Source organism: Theobroma cacao, chromosome 5 (assembly GCF_000208745.1).
Source record: "Theobroma cacao cultivar B97-61/B2 chromosome 5, Criollo_cocoa_genome_V2, whole genome shotgun sequence".
Taxonomy (NCBI): domain Eukaryota; kingdom Viridiplantae; phylum Streptophyta; class Magnoliopsida; order Malvales; family Malvaceae; genus Theobroma; species Theobroma cacao.
The window spans coordinates 39,237,842-39,262,887 of record NC_030854.1 but is presented as its reverse complement, the minus strand read 5'-3'; the positions used below and the strand labels follow the sequence as shown (position 1 = coordinate 39,262,887).

The following is a 25,046-nucleotide window of genomic DNA, read 5'->3' as shown; positions in this document are numbered from 1 at the left end:
AATTTGATAATGATGGCTTGATGAGCAAGTGAGCCACCTGCTTTTGTGCATAATTTCTTCTAGTCAATTAATTTTCACGAAGCTGGCGTTGGGGGATGGAGCCAACAAAGGGTGGTTGAAGATGACAATCGCAAAGGACCCATCACCCATGTATCATGTATGTGGTTGTAGATCAACAGGTGCCCCTAACCGCTCGCAGCTCAGAAGCGCTGTAATGAGGAAATCCTGTTGAAGCGAATAAAGAGATAGAGTTAGGGGGAAGGAAATAGGGCGTGGACCCTACACAGGCAACGAGTCTACCAACCATTTGTATTTGTTTCTAGTTTGGATTGTGGTATGGGCCAAACTCTGTCTAACTCACGTGAATGCCGTAACGCATATTTTTGTTGGTATTAGGTCCAGTTTTGATTAAGGCAAAGGGAAATGGGCACCCAAAGGAAAAGCACAATTGGGCATGGGCTGCCTCTGCGTTGCTACTAGTTGCTAACCAGAAGACACCTTCCTCTTTTCCTTGGATCCCATCTCGGCCTCACGCCTCCTGTACCTCTCTGCGAGTTTCTTTATTTTATTTTATATTTATTATCATCCATAAACGATAATTCCATCATTCCATATCTCCCACTGGTGGATTTTTACTATTATGTACTATAGTTTATGGGGAACAACCAAGTGATCCAATATAGAAACTAGATTTTTTTTATTAAATGAAGCCACAACCCACAAGACTTGATTCAATAAACAAATATGGAAAGCCAATGATAACGTAACTGCCACTGTTATCCTTGTTTTGGAAACCCATACTGCTTATTTTATTATATCTTCGTGTTGGAGGATGCCAATTGCCATGCCACCATGAAATTCGTGTAATTATTATATTGTTATTTTATGTTATCATGGTGGTCCCTGCTAGCTGGTAATGGTAAAGTGCTAGTCTTTCAAGGCGGTGGTCGAGTTTTTTTGTGCGTTGCTTCTATAATGAGATTGGAGATGGATTCTGGGTTTACTGGCCGAGCTTGGGATTCTCATTTCCAAGCTCTTCTGCGAACTACCTCTTCTATTTCCCATCACAGTTACAGATAGCAGTTGCCCTTTTCCTTCCTCTGCTCGTATCAACAAAGGTTAGCCCCTTACACACCCTTTCTTGTTTGATGAGAGTGTGCGTTCATCACTGAATGAATTAATCGCTACTATTACAGCTTAATAGCTATGTGGATTATTGTTTTGCAATAGCCAGTTTGTTCTCTTACTTTCTCTCTACCATGTCTGATGAATTATGATGGGAGAGATTCCTTTTAGCTGAGCCACTTTTTTCGTTTCTTTTGTTTTTTTGGGGGAAGGGGGGGTGGTGTTGGGGATGATCATGATTAAGGTTACTGAATATTATAGCAACCGTAAGTCTGGAACTTGGGTAATTGGTCTGCTCATATGCTGCAGTTATTGATGGAAGAGGACATCATTTCTATTGAACAAAAATCATTCATAGGGCTCGTTTGCGACTCTCTAAAATTTTGTGCTATCCTAGCTTTTCTCACAATAATTCAAAAAAAAAAAATCAGACGGGGCAACTTGCTTTCTGTAATGCTATAGAAAAATCAGGATTATTTAGGGGTTTAGATGTCAATATTCTCGACTTCTATGTTTTCTTTTCATGAATTGGTGATAAAACGTGTTAGAATTTTTGGCATTTTCAGGCTCTGCTACAATTTCTATTGATAAACTTGTTATGATAATGTTCCTGATCCTGATCATGATCAGGAACAGTGACAATAATGTCAATACCTGTTTCTACTTTCAATAGTTTAGCGTTCTTTCCTGGTGGTTGTTATTCATGGAGATCTCTTCTTTTGCTTATATAATTAAGTTCCAGGAGAAAATGTCTTCTTCAAGGCCAAGTCATTCATCTAGCAACTCTGGGAGATCAAGGCACAGTGCCAGGATTATTGCTCAAACCACAGTTGATGCAAAACTCCATGCAAATTTTGAGGAGTCCGGTAGCTCCTTTGACTATTCAAGTTCAGTGCGTGCAAGTGGAGACCAGCAATCTAGGTCAGACAGGGTTACCACAGCTTATCTCCATCAAATACAGAAAGGCAAATTCATCCAACCCTTTGGGTGCTTGCTAGCCTTAGATGAGAAAACTTACAAGGTCATAGCATACAGTGAGAATGCCCCTGAAATGTTGACCATGGTTAGTCATGCAGTCCCAAGTGTTGGGGACCACCCAGTTCTTGGCATTGGAACTGACATAAAAACTATTTTCACAGCCCCCAGTTCCTCTGCATTGCTAAAGGCCCTAGGAATTGGGGAGGTTTCTCTTTTGAATCCAATCTTGGTCCATTGCAAGACTTCTGGGAAGCCCTTTTACGCAATAATCCATCGGGTAACAGGGAGCTTGATCATTGATTTTGAACCTGTGAAGCCCTATGAAGTTCCCATGACTGCTGCTGGGGCCTTGCAGTCATACAAGCTAGCGGCAAAAGCAATTACTCGCTTGCAGTCTCTGCCTAGTGGTAGCATGGAAAGGCTTTGTGATACAATGGTGCAGGAGGTTTTTGAACTCACTGGTTATGACAGGGTGATGGCCTATAAATTTCACGATGACGACCATGGGGAAGTGGTTTCTGAGATAACAAAGCCAGGCCTAGAGCCTTACTTAGGTTTGCATTATCCAGCCACTGATATCCCTCAGGCTGCTCGATTTTTGTTTATGAAGAATAAAGTCCGCATGATTGTTGATTGCCGCGCAAAACATGTAAAAGTATTTCAAGATGATAAGCTTGCTTTTGACCTAACCTTGTGTGGTTCAACCCTAAGGGCCCCACACAGCTGCCATTTACAGTATATGGAGAACATGAATTCCATTGCTTCTCTGGTTATGGCTGTTATTGTCAATGATGGAGATGAAGAGGGCGATGGCCCTGATTCTGCACAGCCACAGCAAAAAAGAAAGAGACTGTGGGGTTTGGTAGTGTGCCATAACACCACTCCTAGGTTTGTTCCATTCCCCCTCAGGTATGCCTGTGAATTTCTAGCTCAAGTCTTTGCCATCCATGTCAATAAGGAGATAGAGTTGGAAAATCAAATTATCGAGAAGAATATTCTGCGTACCCAGACCCTTTTGTGTGATATGCTTTTGCGGGATGCACCCATGGGCATTATCTCACAAAGCCCAAACATAATGGATTTGGTGAAATGTGATGGGGCTGCATTATTATACAAGAACAAAATATGGAAACTAGGAGTAACTCCTAGTGATTTCCAGCTGCATGAGATAGCATCATGGCTTTCTGAGTATCATATGGATTCCACAGGTCTGAGTACTGATAGCTTGTATGATGCTGGGTTCCCAGGGGCATTGGCTCTTGGTGATGTAGTATGTGGAATGGCAGCTGTGAGGATAACCCTCAAGGATATGCTTTTCTGGTTCCGGTCCCATACTGCTGCAGAAATTCGATGGGGTGGTGCAAAGCATGAACCTGGTGAGAAGGATGATGGCAGGAAGATGCACCCAAGGTCATCATTCAAGGCTTTCCTCCAAGTTGTCAAGACAAGGAGTATGCCATGGAAGGACTATGAAATGGATGCAATCCATTCTTTGCAGCTTATTCTAAGGAATGCATTCAAAGATGTTGAGACCACAGATACTAACACTAGTGCCATACATTCAAAGCTCAGTGACCTCAAAATAGAAGGGATGCAAGAACTGGAGGCAGTGACAAGTGAGATGGTTCGTTTAATTGAAACAGCGACAGTGCCAATTTTGGCTGTTGATGTTGATGGCTTGGTTAATGGGTGGAATATGAAAATTGCCGAGTTGACTGGTCTTCCTGTTGATAAAGCAATTGGAAAGCATTTACTCTCACTTGTTGAAGATTCTTCTGTTGAAACTGTCAAGCAAATGTTAGTACTGGCATTGCAGGGTATGTAATATTCCATTTCTTCATATTTTATTAAGTTGATTTACTGAGTGTGTTTTGATGTACATGAGTTCTGCAGCATGTTAGCTCACTAACATTAATGCTGAATGTGAAAGGTTCTTTCTTCTTGCTGTTTTTTCTGTTTCCCTGTTTCCATCTAGTTTCCTTTTATGTCATTAAAAAAGCTTTTCCTGATCAGGCAAGGAAGAAAAGAACATCCAATTTGAGATCAAAACTCATGGGTCAAGGATTGAGGCTGGCCCCATCAGTTTAGTTGTCAATGCTTGTGCAAACAGGGATCTTCACGAAAATGTTGTGGGGGTTTGTTTTGTGGCACAAGATATAACTGGTCAGAAGATTGTCATGGACAAATTCACCCGGATTGAAGGTGATTACAAAGCAATTGTACAAAATCCAAACCCACTGATTCCTCCCATATTTGGTATGGATGAATTTGGCTGGTGCTCTGAGTGGAATCCAGCTATGACGAAGTTAACTGGGTGGAAGCGAGACGAAGTGGTAGATAAAATGCTGTTGGGGGAGGTTTTTGGGACCCACATTGCATGCTGTCGTCTCAAGAGTCAAGAATCTTTTGTCAATCTTGGTGTTGTACTTAATAATGCCATGACTGGTCATGAGCCTGAAAAGGTTCCTTTTGGTTTCTTTGCTCGCAGTGGAAAGTATGTGGAATGCTTGTTATGTGTAAATAAGAAATTGGACAGAGAGGATGCTGTCACTGGTGTCTTTTGTTTCTTGCAGCTGGCAAGCCATGAGCTACAACAAGCACTTCATGTCCAGCGATTATCAGAGCAAACTGCCATGAAAAGATTGAAAGCATTAGCTTATCTGAAAAGGCAGATCCGTAATCCTCTCTCTGGGATTATTTTTTCAAGGAAAATGATGGAGGGCACAGAATTGGGACCAGAACAAAAACGCCTTCTGCAGACTAGTACCCTGTGCCAGCGCCAGCTCAGCAAAATACTTGATGATTCAGATCTTGATAGCATCATTGACGGGTATGAAAACATCCTGTAAAACATGATCTTATTATTATTATTTTTTAATATCAGCAATAAACAGCTGCAGCATAAACTTTTGAAACATTATCTTACTGTCAGACATAAGACTATGTGTTACAAAGCTTTACATGAAACTATTAACTTAAACTTGATACAATTTAGTAGCCTGAATTTTGTTGCTTCAGGATTAATGCGGCTTTGTATTCTTTGGAGCTAAGCCCAAGCATATAGTGATAGCATATTTTCTGAGTCCAAACATTAGGGGTTTCTTCAAACTTTGTTCACCAGCCACATGAATGGCTTTTCTAATATTCTAGACTTGCTCTTTCTTGATGCATAATTTCTCTACATCTTTTCCCTCTCTTCCCTAGAGAACCATAAATCCTTTATGCATAATGACATCAATTTCCTTAAACTTCTGCTATGGTTTCTCTCATCTTGTTCTCCGTCAGAATTGAAATTTTTAACTATATAACCATGTCCTGCTCTCTTGATAAGCCTCTCCGTTTATATAAGTCTTGGTTGTGTAACCCTCAGTACGTTGGATGTGTGATTTTCATAGTCTAGTGCTTAACTTTCTTAACTTTTTCCCTTCTCTGTTTTCTGAATTCTAATAGCTACTTGGATCTTGAAATGATTGACTTCACCCTGCATGAGGTATTGGTTGCTTCTATTAGTCAAGTGATGATGAAGAGCAATGGGAAAGGTATCCGCATAGTCAATGATACAGAAGAAGAGGTCATGACTGAGACCTTGTATGGAGACAGTGTTAGACTTCAACAGGTCTTGGCTGATTTCTTGTTGATATCAGTTAATTTTACACCAAATGGAGGCCAACTTGTTGTTGTAGCTAGCTTGACCAAAGATCAACTTGGACAGTCAGTTCATCTTGCACATTTGGAGCTCAGGTACTGCTTTCTTTCAAAAATATGCATTCATACTGATAGTTGGAGATGTCCTAAATCTACATTAAAAAAAAAAAAAGGAGAATGTGCCTGCACACCAAATTAAGTGCATCATGTTCCCCTTTTTTCTTATTAATTCATCAATAGTAAGTATATGTAGCTGGTATATTTATGTGATATGCCTTAGCTTTAGGCACAAGTGAAGTCTTCCTTTTATGAAGTCAGCCAAAGTAAAAGGATTTTGTATATATTTTGGGGGCAGGATAACACATGCAGGTGGCGGAGTGCCAGAAGCATTGCTGAGCCAAATGTTTGGAAGTGATGGAGATGCATCAGAGGAGGGTATCAGTTTGCTCATCAGCCGAAAGTTGGTAAAACTCATGAATGGAGATATCCAGTATTTAAGGGAAGCAGGCAGGTCAACTTTCATCGTGACCGTCGAACTAGCTGCAGCAAATAGGTCCAGAACCTAACTGATATTCTTGGAAATAATGAAACAATGGTTTTGTACAGTGAAGGAGAAATTTGGAGTTTGGCAATGTATCATGCCACAGCATGTGGTTTTTATTTGTTGATTTGCATTTGAAGTTGCAGATAGAGGTATTTGGATAAGTTTTGTGTTAGTGGGAGTGTAGGATTTGTTTTCAGTTATGAAGGGATTGAATGGGCAGTAAGGGTGAGAAGGGTAGTTGCAATCAACTGCTTGCATATTGAGGGCGCTGAAGTTGTACTCTGAAATTGTAACATGTAATTGTTTCAGTGATATCCGATAGGTTGGAGTCATTTTTGTGTGTTCATGCTGGGTGAGCTTGTAGCTGTAGACTGCAATGAGAGTTGGTTGTTAAGTTATGCTTTTTGAGCTGGTGAAGGCTAAGTTTAAGGGCTGATATGAATTTGCAATCCTAAGATATAATAAAAAACACTTGAATCAAATGTTTGGGTGTATGAGTTATGGTTATTAAATCAAATGTTAGAGTACGTGAGTTGTGGTTATAAAATACAAATTGTTTTCAAGGTCAATTTCCAAAACATGTTGTGGACACAATTACCAAATGGTACCACATGCAAACGTTGACGTTCTCAATTTTCTCCTCATGGAATTGGCAGTCTAGAAGAAAAACAAACGAATGGAGAGGCCACTGTTTTTGACCAATGACCATTGACGTCCAAATCAGGCAAATGCCTAATGGGCCTTGAAAGAGGAAGTTCACATGGGGTGTGGATGTTTTAAATCTCCAAAAGCATATCCAGTCCACTACCAAAACCAGCCTCGTCTCTTATTTCCTCTCCCTGCTCTGCTTCTTACACTATTCTTTCCTGGCGGCGCCTCAGCAGCTCAGGTTTATTTGGGTATTCAAACCTTGTTTCTTCTCTTCACCTAACCATCAACTTAACTTGGGAATTCATTTTTCCTGTCCTGTCCGATCGCCACTGGTTTTAACAATTAGTCCTTTCTTCTCTCTATAAATAGAAAATTTCCTTCTTGATCGCAGGTGTTGTCGTTCCTTAAATATGGAGGAGCAGGGGTCGAAACAATTTTCATTTCCGCCCGATAGCCCTCCACTCTCTGTCATTGCTGCCGCTAAGATTGCTGGAATCGATTTACCAATTCAGACTTCCTCTTCTTCTTCTTCTTCTTCTTCTCCCACTCTGTCTTTCTCAAACGGGTATACTTTTAGCTTTCCTTCTTAGTTTTAATTTTCGACTTTACGGTTTAGTTTTTTTTTTATAAAAAAAATAAATTCAATCCCTTCTGTCTTTGTGTAATAAATAGGCTCAAATTGCATGGAACTAATGTAATTCTCCGCTACGTCGGTCGCCTTGCTACCATTCGTAATTTCTACGGCCACGACGCTTTCCATGCCGCCCAAGTATGTTCTTTTTCTTCTCTTTTTTGTTAGAAAGAAAGCTCCGTTTGACTTGATGGAAAATATAGTTTTTATTAGAAAGAAAGCTTCGTTTGAGTTGATAGTAATATATTTTCTTTCCGTTACCCAGATTGATGAGTGGCTGGAGTATGCTCCTATCCTTTCATTTGGTTCTGAATTTGAGAATGCTTGCGGTTTCCTGGACACATATTTGGAGAAGCGTACCTTTCTGGTTTCTCATTATTTCTCCATTGCTGACATATCTATCTGGTCTGGTCTTGCTGGTAAACTTTCAAAATTCATCCTTTTTGTTGTGTTACACCATGCCATTTGGTTCATCCAACTTTTTCCCCTTTATCACGTATGCCTTGCAGCTTATATCTCTGTTAATTCCCTGACCACCAACGGAAAATGACCTGCTGCTTTTATATCTTATCCTTCTTTTTTTTTTCTTTGGTTGACTAGCCCATAAAAGATTCCATCTTGTATACCATCATACTATAACTTCATTTTTCTCAATGTAATCTCTCACTGCTTTCCATCTATCCGTACCTAACAAATATTCTATGCGCTGTAGGAACTGGGCTAAGATGGGAAAGCATGAGGAAGTCAAACAAGTACCCAAACCTTGTTCGCTGGTACAATTCTGTTTCTGCAGAATATAGTGATACCTTAAAGCAAGTCACAGCTTTTTATGTTGGCAAAAAAGGCTTGGGAAAGCCAGTGGCAGCTAAACAAAAAGAGCAAAAGAGTGTAAATGGGGATATTTCCGATAAGGCAAAAGTTGCTAGCCGGCCTTCAGCTGAAGTAGATCTTCCTGATGCTGAGATTGGGAAGGTGCGGTTGAGATTTGCTCCTGAACCTAGCGGTTATCTTCACATAGGGCACTCTAAAGCAGCCCTATTAAATCAGTATTTTGCTCAAAGGTACCAAGGTGAAGTAATATTGCGCTTTGATGATACAAATCCAACCAAAGAAAGCAATGAATTTGTAGAAAATCTTATAAAAGATGTTGAGACTTTGGGTATCAAGTATCAAAAGATCACCTATACTTCTGATTACTTCCCAAAGTTAATGGAGATGGCTGAAAAGTTGATACAGGAAGGTAAAGCCTATGTGGATGATACGCCACGTGAGGAAATGCAGAAGGAAAGGATGGATGGCATTGAATCAAAATGTAGGAACAACAGTGTGGAGGAGAATTTGAAGTTGTGGAAGGAAATGATTGCTGGCTCTGAAAGGGGCTTGCGGTGCTGCCTTCGTGGGAAGTTAGACATGCAAGATCCAAACAAATCTCTAAGGGATCCAGTGTACTACCGCTGCAATCCAGTTTCCCACCATCGAATTGGATCCAAGTACAAGATATACCCAACTTATGATTTTGCTTGTCCATTTGTTGATGCTGAAGAAGGCATAACACATGCACTCCGATCTAGTGAGTATCACGATCGCAATGCTCAATACTATAGGATTCAAGAGGATATGGGAATGCACAAGGTACTCATATATGAGTTTAGTCGATTGAATTTGGTCTATACGCTTCTTAGTAAGCGTAAGCTGCTCTGGTTTGTGCAAAACGGTAAAGTAGATGGATGGGATGATCCCCGTTTCCCAACTGTCCAAGGAATTGTTCGCCGAGGTCTGAAAATAGAGGCCTTGATACAATTTATTTTGGAACAGGTGAGTTTGCATGATTCATTCACAATGTGTAAATGAATTTTCTGGAGTACCATAGTTTGCTTTGGAGTATAAGCTTTGATTCCAATGAATATTAATTTTTTTCATCCTTTTGTTTTAGGGAGCATCAAAAAATCTCAATCTTATGGAATGGGACAAACTTTGGACTATTAACAAGAAGATCATTGATCCTGTTTGTCCTAGACATACAGCAGTTATTGAAGAACGACGCGTGTTGTTGACCTTAACTAATGGTCCTAATGAGCCATTTGTTCGCATTATCCCAAGGCATAAAAAGTATGATGGTGCTGGAGAGAAGGCAACTACATACACAAGGAGGATATGGATAGACTATGCTGATGCAGAGTGCGTCTCAGTGGATGAGGAGGTTACCTTAATGGATTGGGGAAATGCCATCGTGAAGGATATCATTAAGGACCAGGATGGAAACATCACCCAGTTAGTAGGAATTTTGCATCTTGAAGGATCTGTCAAGACAACAAAGTTGAAGCTCACATGGCTAGCAGAAACAAGCGAACTCGTTAACCTTTCATTAGTGGAGTTTGACTATCTAATAACAAAGAAGAAGGTATCTTCTTACTGTTAACTTACAGCTATACTTTTTGGTTCAATTTTGTCCTTGTTCAAAATTAATAATTGTCACAAGCTAAATAGTGGAATACTGTTCACCATGTGCTCCTGCAGATTTAAAATTAGTACCGACTCATACAATTTGACAGAGAAAACATCCTGTCTTGAACAGGAAATCAATCATAGTTCAGGGCTGTTTCTCTTCCTTTTTATGCCAAAATCAATCGAGGATTATGTTTGTGCCTGCATGCAAATGTACATGTATACCTGTTTGTAATGTCACATGTGCAATGAACATGGCTGCATCATAAATCATATGCAAATGTTGCAGAATGATTGTTATGTTGATTGTTATTTGTTGACAATTATGCAATACGAATTATGTGCTAGAAATTGAACCCAGTGTTGTAGGATTTTTCACCCTGCTTCTCCATGGGAGGGAGTATCATATATTTTAGTTCATTGTTGTCCCAGGATAATTCGATACTTGGTCAAGGTGCGTGGTGCTTAGTATGAGGATTTACGGGTTTCCTTTTTTTTTTTATTTGTTGTGGATGCAGCTGGAAGAAGGAGAGGATTTCCTAGATGTACTAAACCCATGTACGAAAAGGGAGATAGCAGCAGTTGGAGATTCCAACATGCGCAATTTAAAGCAAGGAGAGATATTGCAGCTGGAGAGGAAAGGCTACTTCAGATGTGATGTTCCCTTTGTTAGACCTTCAAAGCCTGTGGTTTTGATCGCAATTCCTGATGGCAGGCAGCAAAGTGTGTTGAAGTAGGCAATTTTACCCTATCTTATTCAGATCCTGAAACACTAGAGGAGAAAAACACTAGAGGAGAAATTATGAGCTCTTGCTATTCTCTCTCTCTCTCTCTGGCTGATATTTGGACATGCAAGTTTACAAGTTTATGAATATTGTGGATGGAACATTTTCTGGTTCGTGTTTTATGGTCATTATGAACATAAGTGTTTTCTTTTTTTCAATTCTTCTGGTACAACTATTAACATGGGTGGGTTCGTTTCTATTCGAGTGACATTCAAAGGCATTGATTTGTTTTGGACAACTATTAAGAGTAATCCAAAACAATGGCAAGTGTTGGTTACAATGTCATAATTACTCTAACCGTGATTACAGTTGTTGGTTGGTGGCCACTTTTGGTTATTCCGTATTAGGCCGTTAGTGTCTTGTTTAAAAACAGAAAATAGAGAAAAGATGGGTGCGTTAAAACAAACGAAAAATGTCATAATTGCTATTAAACAGTTGGGTACATCACCAGACAAACAAGAAACTACGTGGTGGTTCATACAATTCTACAAATCCTACTCCTAATCCCTCATCTGTTGGCGTAAAGGCATTACGCCACTTTCCATTTCAATTCAAGCTTACGGTAATAGGATCACACACCTCTAGGCAACATTTTTTACGTTTGCATACATTAAATGATGGGCATGCCCTGCTGATTTGTCTACTACTGTCAATACAGGTTGTTCATTAGTCTGGAAATCGGATACAATAATGCCATGCCCATCATTTTTAGCTGGCGCCAATAGAGAATCAAATCCAATAGAGTAACTGGAGCAGGGCCCTTGAAATTACCAAAAATGCAGTATTTTAATGATTGTCTTAAACTAATCAGTACTTTAGGATCATTTTATTAGTTTGTGCTTTTAAGATAACATGTTTGAAGTTGAGCTACGCCTTTTTATCTTTTTTGTTTTTCTTTGATCACGTTCACAGCAACCCCAGAGAAGCTGCAATTAAATTAAACCAACAGATGGGGCTGATGAAACATTTATATTCTTTCCCAATGTTAACCCTTGCATCTTGAGTGTTGTTTACTTATTTGTTCATAAATCGTTATTAAACATAAACAATACTACACCAAGGTTTTATCCCATATGATGGAAGGGGTGTACACAATCCATTTATTGCGATATTTATTGGCTTTTCACAATGAAAACAAAGCTTGGAGTTTGAGACATGATAACTCTTTTTCCCCCTGCTTGAGACAAGAGATTCACATAAAAAACTGCCCACCAATTCTCCTTCTCCAACTATTAAACAACAGCAGCAGCAACAGCAAAGCTTAATTTAGTCTACTTTTTGGGTGCTAACCTGGACTTAATTTTCTGAACCTGTTTTGTACCAATCTGGAATGCCTTGCTCAATATATCATCAGGCACTGTTGGCGTGGCTGCAAATAGGGTGGCAGCAAGGGACTGTGTTCCGGGCAACTGGCTATTGAAGGCAGCTATAACAGAAGCAGGCATCATCCCAATGTTCTTCTGGAAATGCACCAATCCTTTAGGGAACACAAATATTTCACCCTTCCTGATCGACTTTGATATCAATACGTTGGATGTGGTTATGAAGCCAACCTCCAGCTCCCCTTCCAGCACGAACACTACCTCGGTTGCTCGTGGGTGGGTGTGGGGAGGGTTGAGCCCACCGGGGGCGTAGTCAATGCGAGAGAGGGAGACACCGAGGGTATTGAGACCTGGGATCTTTTCCACATTGGCCCCTGTGACAAGTGACCCCATGGTGTTGTTGGTGAAGCCTGGTTTGGCCAGACCGGCAAAGAAGAAGTCATCTGCTCCTACGCTTGAGGGGTTCTTGCAGGGGAATCCATTCACTTTCACTCCTGTTTATGTCGGCACATATATGTATTTACAAGCACATAACAATAAGCATCAGCGAGCTAGTACATAACTAATACTGTAACTGCAAGCCCATATATTTTTGTTGGAATCATCCAAATATTGAAGCAAAATTCTTCAAAGATTTCATGTTAATTTGATTCTGGTAGAAAAAGAGGTCATGATGAACCATCATGAGGCTTAGCGACTAGCAGAGATCAAATAGAATCCGCTCGTGAAGAGGTCAATTAAGCTGTCAATCGAAGCAACATACGTCATTTCAATTGTGCAGCTGGAGAAGTGGGTTAGTTTTTATCAAAAAAACAAAACAAAAGAAAAAGGTGGATCTAGTGAAAACTGAATAACAGCTACCAAAAACAGTATAGCAATTAGCGGTAGCATGCAACGTTTTCCAAGGCCTTTGTAATTTATTTTTTTTTTCTGGCTGAGCCACTCTCCTTTGAATAGCTGAAACTTAATTGGCTGACATTTTAAAGGTAGAAATGATAGTAGCAGTAATAAAAAGCTAATCATTACGGCAAGTGGCAAGAAGAAAAGATAGAGGAGCATTAGTGCAGTACCAGAGGAGAGATCGGCAACACATATATCCTGAAGCAAGTCGGGGTCAGCAACAGCGGCACCCAACACCAAGGCAAAAGTTGTAAGAAACAGCGCAACGAAAGCCTCCATGGGTTGCCTCTTCGAAACAGTGGATGTTGCTGTTGTTTGAATGAAAGAGAATGAAAAGAGGCAGTCAGGAAAGACTTAAGAAAGGAGATATAAAGAGAAATTATGGTAGGATTGAAGACTATGGATGAAGGAGAGAAAAAGTTGGGAAGCGTATTTATAATTGGTGGGTCGGTTTTGGGTTTTGATAATTGATGGACGGAGACCGTGGCAAGAAGAGCACGAAGCATGCCTTGCCTTGCCTTGCCTTCGCATTTGCCAATATATGCAGAACTGAAAAGTCGTCGCAAGCAGCCAGGCTGTGGCTTCTATTTTGAGCTCTTTGACCTCTTTCCCAGCCCCTTGTGTTTAAATCCATCACATGCCCTCGTATCATTTAATAATTCCTGATGACCACAATTTCATCCTCGTTCACTCTGCCTTAGGATTTACATACTAATATTGCTTACTTTTACTAGGTACCGTGCCATGGACCATGCTTCATGGTTGGTCAGTCCCAATCCCAGAGTCGTAAACAAATTTTTGTTCTGTGTTGGGTGTCATGAGCTAATCTTGTATCGGACTATGATAGAGTTGTCTAAAAGATTGAATCTTTTGTACTTGTAAGGGAAATGTTCATCTTTCAAACATTGTAATAGCTCATGGTAGCATATCTAGAAATACTAGTTAAGTCTTTAAGGGAAATGACCTTTTAGGAAAAGAATGTCTTCATTTTAAGCGTTGTAATGGCTATTGGTAGAATACGTATAAAATCTCGTGAACTCTTTATAAGTGGTGAGCAGTCGACGGATTGTTGGGCTGCTTCACTAGTAAAGGTATATTTGTAGCAAATCATCTAAGGTTTCCCTTATGACCCGAAAATGGCTTGTCTTGGTCCCTTTGTAATTATTTTCATATTAATAAAATATTTTTCCATTTTATGACTTAATGGTTGCATATATGGCATTCGGCATGCCCTATAATTTTGATGCGCATTCTCTTAGTCCGATTTGTTGCTATTATTGATGTTTGATGAGACATAGCCAAGTATCGACTGGCTTGAGTGGAAGTGTCCATTCAAGTACTTAGGTGAAGGAACGTAGCTTGTGACAGTTAGTATCAAAGCACGGGGGAGATGTGTTGATCTAAAGAGTAAAAATGGTGACCGCGCAGAGTGCACCAAAGGATCATTGGAGGATTGATGAACCAGAGGCCGCGGTGGGGGCAGTAAAAGCTCAAATGGTTCCTTGTGAGCGAATAGACAAATTGAGACAATCTAGTAGAAACTGTTTGAGATTATTAATACCCTGAGTGATGAGGTCAGGGATGCGTTGAGCACTCTCCAAGGCGAGATTGGAGAATTGAAAGCTCAGGTAAATCCTTTAGTTATTATTGCAGGTAATGCTAGTGCAAATTCAGAAGATCGAGGTAAATGAGCCAAAGTGTCAGAACCCAAGTGATACGAAAGGTTCAGAGATGCTAAGGAGTTAAAGAACTTCCTTTTTGATATGGAGCAATATTTTCGAGTTATGCGCATGGAATCGGAGGAGGACAAAGTTGCGATGGCTTCAATATATCTTTCTAGGGAAGCGAAGTTATAGTGCCGTTAAAAAAAAATCATTAATGGTGAGTGTCGCAGCAATATTTGGGAGAATCTAAAGCAAGAATTGAAGAACCAGTTTTTTCATAAGAATGTTGAGTATATAGCGCAACGGAAGTTGCGAGAGTTGTCATAAACAAGATCAGTGCAGGAGTTCGTAAGGAACTTTTCTACTTTATGTTAGATATCCGAAATATAACTGAAAAAAGATAGATTGTTCTATTTTCTCGAGGGTCTAAAACAACGGGTGAGGACGAAGTTACAACGATAAAAGGTATATGATGTTGTGAGACCTCAACACCTATAGGCTCATAACTACGCATAGACGTAATAACACGGATCAGAGGTAGTTTCGTTATTTTCTCCAAAAAGCTTCCAGAAGAAGGTTTTATAGTATTTTAAGGTCTAAATAGGCATAGTAAGATATTTTAGGTGCCAAGGAGACAAGAGGAGGTAAGAGGAAATTTTTTAAATAAAATAATATTTTATTAATAAAATAATATTAAACTATTAATATTTTATTCAGTGTCAAAAATTTTCATGAAGAAGGAGTATATGATCAATCTAAGTGGGGGAGAAGAAGAATGAAAGAATTTTGGAGAAAAATGACGTTAATGGGGCCGCGTATCTTTATTAAGTAAAGATAACGCGGGCAAGTAAATATTTAATATTATGGGAACACCGCATTGGAGTACAAACTTCATACCTTATTTGTACATGTGTACAAGAAGGTAATAGAAGGTAATAGAAAGAAATTGGAGTTAAATGAGTGATGGGAGGACTAAGTTAAAATGGAAGGAAACAAAAAAGGTAAAATGGTTATTTTGCATCTCGAGTCAAAATTTTAAGTTTTCGTAAACACGAGTAATTTAGATCATTGTGGACCTTGTCCCAGTGTCAAAAGAATAAAAAGATTGCATAAAGGATGGAAGAAAAATAAGTTAACTTGCAAAAGGGCATTTTCGTAATTTCTAAGGGAATTGGATAAGCTTGGGCTATAAGCATCTTGCTTCTAGCAGCTTCTCACATTTTTTCCAGCAGCTTTTCTCCTTTTTCTTCTTCTTCTCCTTTTCACGTTGCTTCCATCCTCCATGGAAGCTTGATATCAAGCTTTATAACCTCTCTCAAATTAGCTTAAATTTTCATGCTTTTGGTGCACCTTTTCATAAATCCTTATGCTCTTCCACTCTCTTTCTTTAAAACCCTTGAAAAATCTTGTTTCTATACTTTCTCTCACTAGCTAGGTGTTTAGAGAGAGAAAGAGAGAAAAAGCCTTATAATAGCTTGGGAATTGTTGGAAAGAAATTCAAAGTTACTAAATTATCAAGGTGAGTAGTAAATTAGTATTGGGTTTTAAGTGTTGATAATGTTTAGTAATTGAATTGTGGGTTTATTGTTGAGATTGTGTATTGACTCTATTGTGACTAGGATAATGGGAATAGATAGCCATTTAAAATGGTAATTGAAAGCAAGCTAAGGGGTAGCTTTTAGGGTTTATAAGTATGAATTGACATTATGGTGATGTTAATTTGATGGTAGGTTCCAACGAAGCTCTATTATCCCAATTGGACCATTAGGGAGGTTAGAGTTGGCTAAAGGCTCAACTATTACCGGTGAGTGAACTGCATCTCAAAACTTGTTTTGGGAATGTGAATGAAACTGTACAAAGCATTTGAATGATTTTATACAATTTTATCTTCAAACAAGTGCCTTGGGAACAAGCTTTTGCTAAATAGTTTTATGTTGTGATATGTGGTTGTTGTTGATTCATGCACCATTTCATTATGATGATATATATATATGTTGTGCATGATAGTTGATATTGTGTATGATGACTATAACCGTGGGTGTGCACGATGTTGGGGGATGCACATGCCGGTAATGATGGCGGTGTGGGAGATCGATAATGATAGTGCCCGTGTGCATGATGTGGGGGGATGTACACGATGGCACTAATTGTGCACGATGTGGGGGGATGCAAATGATAACGCCGGCTATGTGCACGATGTGGGGGGATGTACATGAGCCGGGTGTGATTATACTGATATTGGTGTTTATCTATGCATTTATATATATACATCTATGTTTATGAAATCAAAGTTCATGAGTATGGTATATGATTTTGCATATGTGAATCTTGCATGTTGAACATTGAAAGTTGCTAAGTATTGTCAAATTGGTGTTCATTGCAATAAGGAATTTGGCTGCAGCAAAATGGATTCTCGCTGCCGCCAGAAATTCTCAGTGGTAGTACAGTACTATCACTTTGACAGGGATTTTGACCACTTTTCAATTAGAACTGGGCAAAGTGGTAAACAGTAAATTCTTAGCCCTGTCTCTTAGCTTTCTAATGACCTAACAAGCATGTCAATTGAACCCATGTAGTGGAAGATATGCTTCAAAAACCAAACCATATGCAAACCGAGAATGCCTTTTTCTACAGTGAGAAACGTGTTGTCACGTTGCTACCTTACTCGGGTTCTGATATAATTTCCTCCACTCCCTTATCTTCATGATTGAGCATGGGTCTTTGCAATACTAAGAGTCCACTGATCAATGTCCAAAACAAAGGGGTTTTGGGAAAGAAATTATACCAAATTGCATTGTTTTCAAAACAAGTGCATCACGATTTCCAAATTCTTCCTTATCAATTGCTTGTTCCCTTCCTTGTTCACTCACTAGATTTATACTCACCATTTTCAACTTCATGTTTTCAGATTACGAGGCAATTGGTAACTAGGTCGAGGTGCCTTTGCAGACACAACTATTGGTAGGTGTCTCGGCATTCAGTAACTGTATGTTCGTCGAGTTTTTTTGCTGGACATCGAGTCTCCTTTTGATATGTATAGATAAACTTAATGTAAATTAATAGAATACATGATGTAGATAATGTATGTATATTTTAAATGAGTAGCGCTAGTACGAGTTGGTAATGTCCATCACCATTTTGATCCAAAGTTATAAAATGTGACTTAGCAATATTTGATGGAGTAATGAGCAAGATACATAGTAAGCTTGCTTGGGCTTAGTGGACTATGTCCATTGGGCCCATGCGCCGGTCATGGCCCGAAATTTGGGTCGTGACAGATGTGACTTTGGCAATGATAGTTACGAAGCGCCTTACTGATTATAGTGAAAACTCTAACAAAATGAAAGACCCTCCATCTAAGACCAGTAGCTTTAGCTCAAACAGTAGAGTAAAATTTTCAAGAATAAGCAGACTCTCAAGTGGGGGAGGTGATAAGAGACCACCTGCTAGAGACTCACCCCAACCGAGAACAAAAGAGCCATGGAACTTCAAGCCACGACCTCCAATATTTTATTTTATATGCAAGAAACCTCATCAAGTATCTGACTGTCCTTGCCGAGCAACTCTCAGTACGATATGCACTGTCAATGTTGAGACACCCTCACTCCACACAACAATCGAAAAAGCTGAGGAAGAGCTAGCACTAATGGATTCTATTTGTTTTCTTAGCGCCTTACAAGCGCAATTAGAAAAGATGGAGAAAGAACCCCAATGAGGTCTAATGTATGTAAAGGTGTTTTTGAATGAGAAAAGTACTAAAATCATGCTCGATACGGGGGCTTCAGACACCTTCATTATCCCAAGAGAGACAAAGAGATACGGTCTTAAAGTTGAGAAAGACTTTGGACAAATGAAAGTAGTTAACTCACCAGCTTCAAATATAATGGGAAATGCCAAAGACGTAAAAGTTAAGATTGATTATTAGGAAGGGAAGATAAACTTGACTGTAGCCACTATAGATAACTTTGATTTTGTTTTAGGCTTGGATTTTATGACAAAAGTACAAGCCATCCCTTTCCCTATTGCGAGTTGTTTAATGTTTTTTTAAGAACGACTATATGTGGTACCGGCTACAATTCAACCTAAAAGCGAGAAGAAAATTATATCAGCTACATAGTTTAAGAAGGGGATAAAAAAAGGTGAACCGTCCTACATGGCCATGCCTATCTACAAAGACGAAGATAACACAAATCCAATACCCAAAGAAGTGAAACTGGTTTTGAAAGTATTTCAAGATATGATATCAGAACAACTATCAAAGGTCTTACCGCCTTGACAAACTGTCGATCATGAGATAGAATTACTTCTAGAAGTCAAGCTACTTGTAAAATGGCCATATAGCATAGCTGCCTTAAAGTTAACGGAGCTACGGAAATAATTAGACAAGCTGATTCAAGCCGGATCTATCTGATCATCAAAAGCACCTTTTAGAGCTCCAATACTTTTTCAGAAGAAGCAGGATAAGAGTTTACGATTGTACGTGGATTATCAGGCTTTGAATAAAGTCATAGTTAAAAATAAATGTCCTATCCTTTTTATAACAAATCTCTTTGATCAGCTAAGTGGTGCAAAGTACTTCTCCAAATTAGATTTGAGATCGAGATACCATCAAGTAAGAGTGGCTAAGGTAGATGAGCCGAAAACCACCTACATAACTCCGTATGGCACATTTGAATTTCTTGTTATGCCTTTTCGATTAATCAATGCTATTGTTACCTTTTTCACACTGATGAATCAAGTATTACATGATTATTTGGATAAGTTCGTGGTATCTACTTAGACGATATCGTGGTGTATAGTTCGACCTTAGAAGAGCATCAACTGCACTTATGGCAAGTCTTCCAAAGGCTACTCAACAATCGGTTATATGTGAAAAAAGAGAAATGTGCATTCGCACAAACCCCAATCCGGTTCCTTGACCACATAATTGAACAAGGGCACATTCAGATGGACATGTAGAAAGTAAAGGCTATCAAAGAATAGGCCACCCCTAAGAATACAACTAAGATTCGTTCTTTCTTAGGGCTTACCAATTATTATCGAAGATTCGTGGAAGGATATTCAAGAAGGACAGTAACACTAACAGAATTGTTAAAAAAGAAATAAAAGTAAAGCTAAAAATTGCAGCGCCAAGGAGTTTTCAAAAGCTTAAAGGACACGATGATGACGGATCCTGTTTTATCACTCTTCGATATTGCAAAGCCCTTCAAGATACAGACGAATGCATTAGACTTTGCCTTTGAAGGAGTGTTGCTACAAGAAAGACACCTAATTGCATTTGTAAGTCAAAAGTTGAATGAACCTAAGAAGAGATACACGACACAGAAAAAAGAACTACTTACAGTGATTCACTATTTACAGGCCTAGCGATATTACTTGCTAAGATCACAATTTGTGGTTAAGATCGAAAATGCAGCCGTAAGTAACTTCCTCACACAACCAAAACTTATAGCTAAGTAGGCAAGATAGAAAAAGTTCTTAACCGAGTTTGATTTCTCCTTTGAGCATAAAGCTGAAAAAGCAAATTGTGTGGCAGACACCCTAAGTAGGAAGGTCGAATTCGCAGCTCTAAAAGTGATCGCGCCAATAATAGCCAGTAAAGTGACCACAGATATCCGTAATTTAATTAAGAAAATTTGAATTAAGACCCCCAAGCAATGGCCATTAAGAAGTTGGTGAAGAGTGGAAAGTCGAAATACTTTCAGGGGGAAAATGGACTCCTACTAACAAAGAAACCATGCACATTTATTCCAAGAGCGGGATAGCTTAGGTAAAAATTAATGCGAGAATGTCACGACACTCCTTAGGCAGGACATCTAGGTTGGCAGTGGATCGTTGCGCTATTAAAATAGGGTTACTATTGGCCTCATATGCGACAGGATGTGATGGATTATATAAAGACGTGCCTTATTTGCCAACAAGACAAAGTAGATAGATAAAGATAGGCAAGAATGCTCAAACCTCTACTAGTGTCGACCAAAACATGAAAAAGTATTTCTTTAGATTTTATTGTAAGATTTCCTAAAGTGGGAGATATGACAGCGATCTTGGTAGTGGTGGACCGATTTTCCAAGTATGTGACGTTCATTCCAGTGCAGAAGTTTGGCTTCACAGAAGAAACGACTCACACAATTTTTAAACATGTGGTAAAATATTAGGGTGTTCCTAAGAGCATTATCAACAACGGAGATCCATAGTTTATAGGCTTTTTGTAAAAAGAGATGTTCAAGCTATTGGGGTAAGAACTCAACATATCTTTCAGTTATCACCCACAAACAGATGGTTAGATAGAACGTTTCAATGGGTTATTGAAAGAATACCTATGACACTTTATACAGGCGAACTAGAAGAATTGGCCCAACCTATTAGATGTGACTTAACTATGTTTCAACTAACAAAAAAGCTCAACCACCAATAGAACCCCTTTCGAGGTCATCACCGAACAATAACCTAGACTTCCTCATACTTCAGTAGAATCGTATAGCGGGAAGAGTCCACGAGCGTTCAACTTTGCTAAAAAATGGAGACAAAACACTAAAATCACCAAAGCTTATTTAGAGAAAGTCTCCAACAACATGAAGAAGTGGGCAATTAAAGGTCGAAGGGAGCAACATTTTCAGATGGGAGATCTAGAGTTGGTGAAGTTGGTACCTGAACAACTTCAATTTCTAAGGAAGAAAGATTAAAGATTAATATGAAAGTATGAAAGTCCAATACCAATTATAGCCAAGGTAAGAAGGACTTCCTACAAGATTGATCTACCCAAGTAGATGAAGGTACAACTCGTGTTTCACGTCAGCAATTTGAAGTCGTTCCATGTAGATCTAGTAGAAACAAACAAGAGTCGAGCCACAAGAGCTGCCATCAGCACCAAGCCACCATCACAGCTCCTAATGGAGGAGATTTTGGCAGAAAGGATGACGATAATCAACCGACGACCGACACAAAAGTACTTGGTGATATTAGAAGGTTTAGGGCCAGATGAAATCACCTAGGAGAAAAGAACCCGATCTCCGTGACTTTCAGCAAAAGATTGAAGAATTTCAAGCCAACCAGTCAACGAGGACGTTGATAAATTGAGTGGGGGAAGATATCGTGAGCCCACCTTGTATCGAATTATGATAGGGTAAAGTTGTCTAAGAGATTGAGTCTTTGTTCTTGTAAGGAAAATGTCCCTCTTTCAAACATTGTAATGGCTCGTAGTGACATCTCTAAAAATACTTGTTAAGTCTTTAAGGGGAAAGACCCTTTATGAAAAGAATGTCCTCATCTTAAGCGTTATAATGGCTATTGGTAGAATACATGTAAAATCTCGTAAACTCTTTATAAGGGGTGAGCAATCGGTGGATTGTTGGGCTGCCTCACTAGTAAAGGTATGTTTGTAACGAATAATCTAGGGCTGCCCTTATGGTTCAACTATAGCTTGTCTTGGTCCCTTTGTAATTATTTTCATATTAATAAAATATTTTTCCTTTTTATGACTCAATAGTTGCATATATCATATTCATTATGTCTTGTAATTTTGATGTGTATTCTCTTAATCTGATTATTACTATTATTGATGTTTGATCAGATATAGCTGAGTATCGACTAAAGTGTCCACTCAAGTACCGCACAGACTATTTCATACTTAGATAAAAAAATGTAATTCGTGACACTAGGGCTTACTTTTTCTCTGCCATTACATACTGCTATCATTTTGGAGAATGATTGTCTATGGTGTTGAAGCGACGCACTTTCGAATGGAGCAAAAGCCCATAAATCAAAACAACTTGGGCTAGAGGGGGAAGATAACCCATGATAGCAAAGTTTAGAAATTTTGGGGGAAATGCAAATGAAGGAGAAGAACAAAATCAGGAGTGTCGTAACATGTCAGGTCCGAGAACCCAACCACTAGACATCGATGAAAATAATATAACTAGGAGTCGCCACCAATCTTTTTTATTTAGGTGTGATTGGCCACCTATTAACTCAATGCTAATCGACGAAGTTTTAAATTAATTTTAGGTCCATTGAAAGAACAATAATTGGTCCATATTTTTTAGATATGGATTCGGGAGTGCGGTTACGCACCGAGAATGGTTAGCACCTCTGTGGCGCCCGTTTCACGAATAGTACCATTCAATCTTAAGTTATCCTATTGTAGCTTATCCTTAATTTTATTCCTATATTTTCTTAATCCTTGCTTATTAATTAATTCTTTATTATGTCAATTGATTGAGTTTTTTATTCGGTTTCACGGATGCACATAGTGCGATTGTAAGATGATGTTACAATTTGTCCAATTTTAAATGATGAGGTCGGTAATCTTTTATTGAAAAATCATTTGTACACTATCCCAACGCTTTGGTGAAGTCTCAAAGTTTTCATCACCTAGGGATATCTCGAGAAAGACTCGTCTCTACGAGTTCTTTGAGGAAATCCCATCATCAGAATTCCCGCCCCATTAACAAGATAAACGTGGCATGCTATGACAGAATAAAATTATCGATGATATCTACATGAACGCGCTTAAACATGGTTTAATTAATTTCTAATTTATTATTTTCTTATAGTTTTCCATTTAAATCTATATTCTTTAATTAACATTATTGATTAGTATTTTACTTAATTATATAGTTTATCAAATAAACAATTAATTTATTTTTATTGTTAAATGAATTTTATTTAGTGATATTTATTTAAGCTAATTAACTAGCTATATTAATTTAAGTTTAAATGCAACATTATGTAACTTTAGTTTTCTTCTAATGTATATTTTAAACAATGATTATTTGAGTTAATGAATATTGGAGTATGAAGTTCGGATTTATCCTAACGCTTTAGTGAAAATTCATCTCGAACTTCGTACCTAAGAAATCCACCTGAAAGAGGCAACTCTTTGCCTTTTTTTTAGGTGAAATTCTATCATCGGATCACTCAAAATAATCATTTCATTATTTTTATAATAATTATTTACATAATTATTTTATTATTTATTATATTTTGACAACGATTATTTGAGTTAACGGGTATTAAAGTTTAGAGTTCGAATTTATCCCGACGCTTTGGTGAAAATTCGTTTTGAACTTCGCACCTAAGAAATCCTCCAGAAAGAGGCAATTCTTTGCCCTTCTTTTTAAGGACATTGGCGTAGTGTGACTGTTGGCAGTGTGCCCATCTTTTTTAAACTCATTATTTTTTGTTTTAAAATGAGAAAGCTATTTGCAAAATTAACATCCGTGATTTAGAGTTTACTAGTGCGAGAAGTTAGCTATTAATTTTTAAACAATTGAAATGTTTCATTGCTATTTCATGAAGCAGATTGCAAGAAACTAATAGGGTTTTATCAACAAAGACTTTAACAAAAGAATGTTTTCGTTAATGTTATTCTCGAAGTTACGAACAAATTGTTGATAAAATTTTTACTGATCAAATTTGATGATATCATTGATGGAGTTCATATTCAATTAAACATGTTAACTATCGCAATCCACATTTCATATTGGAAACAAGAATGTAAAGCAATACTAGAAAAATAAAGACGTTATGTGATGAAATGAATGGATTTGGGTCTATTTACTTACACCTTTCTTTTCTAATTAATGAACAATGCAAAGAATAGAAATGATAAGGTAAGACCCTGTTGCGCTAAATTAGTTATATATCCGATACCCTAACTGCACGTTTGGTACAGGGAATAGCTAAGCTATTCCCTGTCTATTCCCAAGGGAATAGCTTACCTCCGTTTGGTATGGCAATATCACAAAAAATAGCTATTACCTAGTAATAGTTATTCTTCTCAAAAGGGGTAAAACTCAGGCATAGCTAAACCTGAGCTTCCCCATGGTTTTTGCTATTCCGTGACCATAGGAATAGCTCTGAATTATGATAATACTAAAATGCCCCTTATCACTTAAAAATATTACAACCTTAGACCTATATATATATTTTTTTTTTCTTCTCATTTTCCCTTCTTCTTTCTCTCTCTTCTCATGTTCTTTCCTCTCTCATTTTCTCTCTAAGTGGCACCAACGTTGGAGATGATGTTAGTGGCGACGGCGACGGCAGCGGAAATGACGGCGACTGCGACGGCGAAGGCGACAGAAGCGGCTACGACGACGGTTTTATGACCGAATATGGTCGGATAAGATTCAAACGGAGGATTCAGCCAGATTTGGCACTCAACGGCCAGATCTAGCAACAGGAAGCACCGGATCTGGTGCTTCTCGACCAGATCCCACAATTGGATCTGGCCACGTGGTGCGCCAGATAGGTGTTTTGTTATACCGATTCCCTTTCCGGCGACCGACCCATGAAAAAGAAAAAAAGAAAAAGGGAAAAAATAGAATAAAAAGAATAAATTCTTTATAAAAT

General features: G+C 38.6%; 3 protein-coding genes and 1 long non-coding RNA gene across 6 annotated transcripts; 3 read left to right on the top strand and 1 right to left on the bottom strand.

Moving 5' to 3' along the window:
* Positions 608-6,638, top strand: LOC18600656 (phytochrome A). Of its 2 annotated transcripts, none has more exons than XM_007031239.2 (5): positions 608-1,118; positions 1,868-3,920; positions 4,117-4,933; positions 5,554-5,844; positions 6,104-6,638. In XM_007031239.2, exons 2-5 carry the CDS (start codon positions 1,874-1,876, stop codon positions 6,312-6,314), a joined length of 3,366 nt encoding a protein of 1,121 aa, XP_007031301.2. In that variant the 5' UTR covers positions 608-1,118; positions 1,868-1,873; the 3' UTR covers positions 6,315-6,638. The 2 variants fall into 2 exon arrangements, with proteins under 2 accessions (XP_007031301.2, XP_017977103.1); XM_018121614.1 differs by having other exon boundaries at positions 1,862-3,920.
* LOC18600655 (glutamate--tRNA ligase, cytoplasmic) lies at positions 7,093-11,001 on the top strand. 2 transcript variants are annotated; one of them, XM_007031238.2, is made up of 7 exons: positions 7,093-7,191; positions 7,335-7,508; positions 7,616-7,712; positions 7,840-7,993; positions 8,287-9,389; positions 9,508-9,975; positions 10,538-11,001. In XM_007031238.2, exons 2-7 carry the CDS (start codon positions 7,354-7,356, stop codon positions 10,754-10,756), a joined length of 2,196 nt encoding a protein of 731 aa, XP_007031300.2. In that variant the 5' UTR covers positions 7,093-7,191; positions 7,335-7,353; the 3' UTR covers positions 10,757-11,001. The 2 variants fall into 2 exon arrangements, with proteins under 2 accessions (XP_007031300.2, XP_017977494.1); XM_018122005.1 differs by having other exon boundaries at positions 7,100-7,181.
* LOC18600654 (germin-like protein subfamily 2 member 1) lies at positions 11,847-13,670 on the bottom strand. Its single transcript, XM_007031237.2, has 2 exons — positions 13,197-13,670; positions 11,847-12,620 (listed from the first exon to the last, which is right to left on the bottom strand). Exons 1-2 carry the CDS (start codon positions 13,303-13,305, stop codon positions 12,076-12,078), a joined length of 654 nt encoding a protein of 217 aa, XP_007031299.2. The 5' UTR covers positions 13,306-13,670; the 3' UTR covers positions 11,847-12,075.
* On the top strand, positions 16,181-17,877 carry LOC108662177. The gene is made up of 3 exons (XR_001927976.1): positions 16,181-16,209; positions 16,421-16,494; positions 17,599-17,877. It is a non-coding gene; the product is annotated as an uncharacterized LOC108662177 (long non-coding RNA).

Coding starts and splice junctions, on each gene's coding strand:
- LOC18600656 (XM_007031239.2), top strand. CDS start 1,874: ATGTCTTCTTCAAGGCCAAGTCATTCATCTAGCAACTCTGGGAGATCA. Junction 3,921..4,116: donor GTTAGTACTGGCATTGCAGG/GTATGTAATATT, acceptor TTTCCTGATCAG/GCAAGGAAGAAAAGAACATC. Junction 5,845..6,103: donor CTTGCACATTTGGAGCTCAG/GTACTGCTTTCT, acceptor TTTTGGGGGCAG/GATAACACATGCAGGTGGCG.
- LOC18600655 (XM_007031238.2), top strand. CDS start 7,354: ATGGAGGAGCAGGGGTCGAAACAATTTTCATTTCCGCCCGATAGCCCT. Junction 7,994..8,286: donor TATCTGGTCTGGTCTTGCTG/GTAAACTTTCAA, acceptor TATGCGCTGTAG/GAACTGGGCTAAGATGGGAA. Junction 9,976..10,537: donor ATCTAATAACAAAGAAGAAG/GTATCTTCTTAC, acceptor TTGTGGATGCAG/CTGGAAGAAGGAGAGGATTT.
- LOC18600654 (XM_007031237.2), bottom strand. CDS start 13,305: ATGGAGGCTTTCGTTGCGCTGTTTCTTACAACTTTTGCCTTGGTGTTG. Junction 12,621..13,196: donor TGTTGCCGATCTCTCCTCTG/GTACTGCACTAA, acceptor CGACATAAACAG/GAGTGAAAGTGAATGGATTC.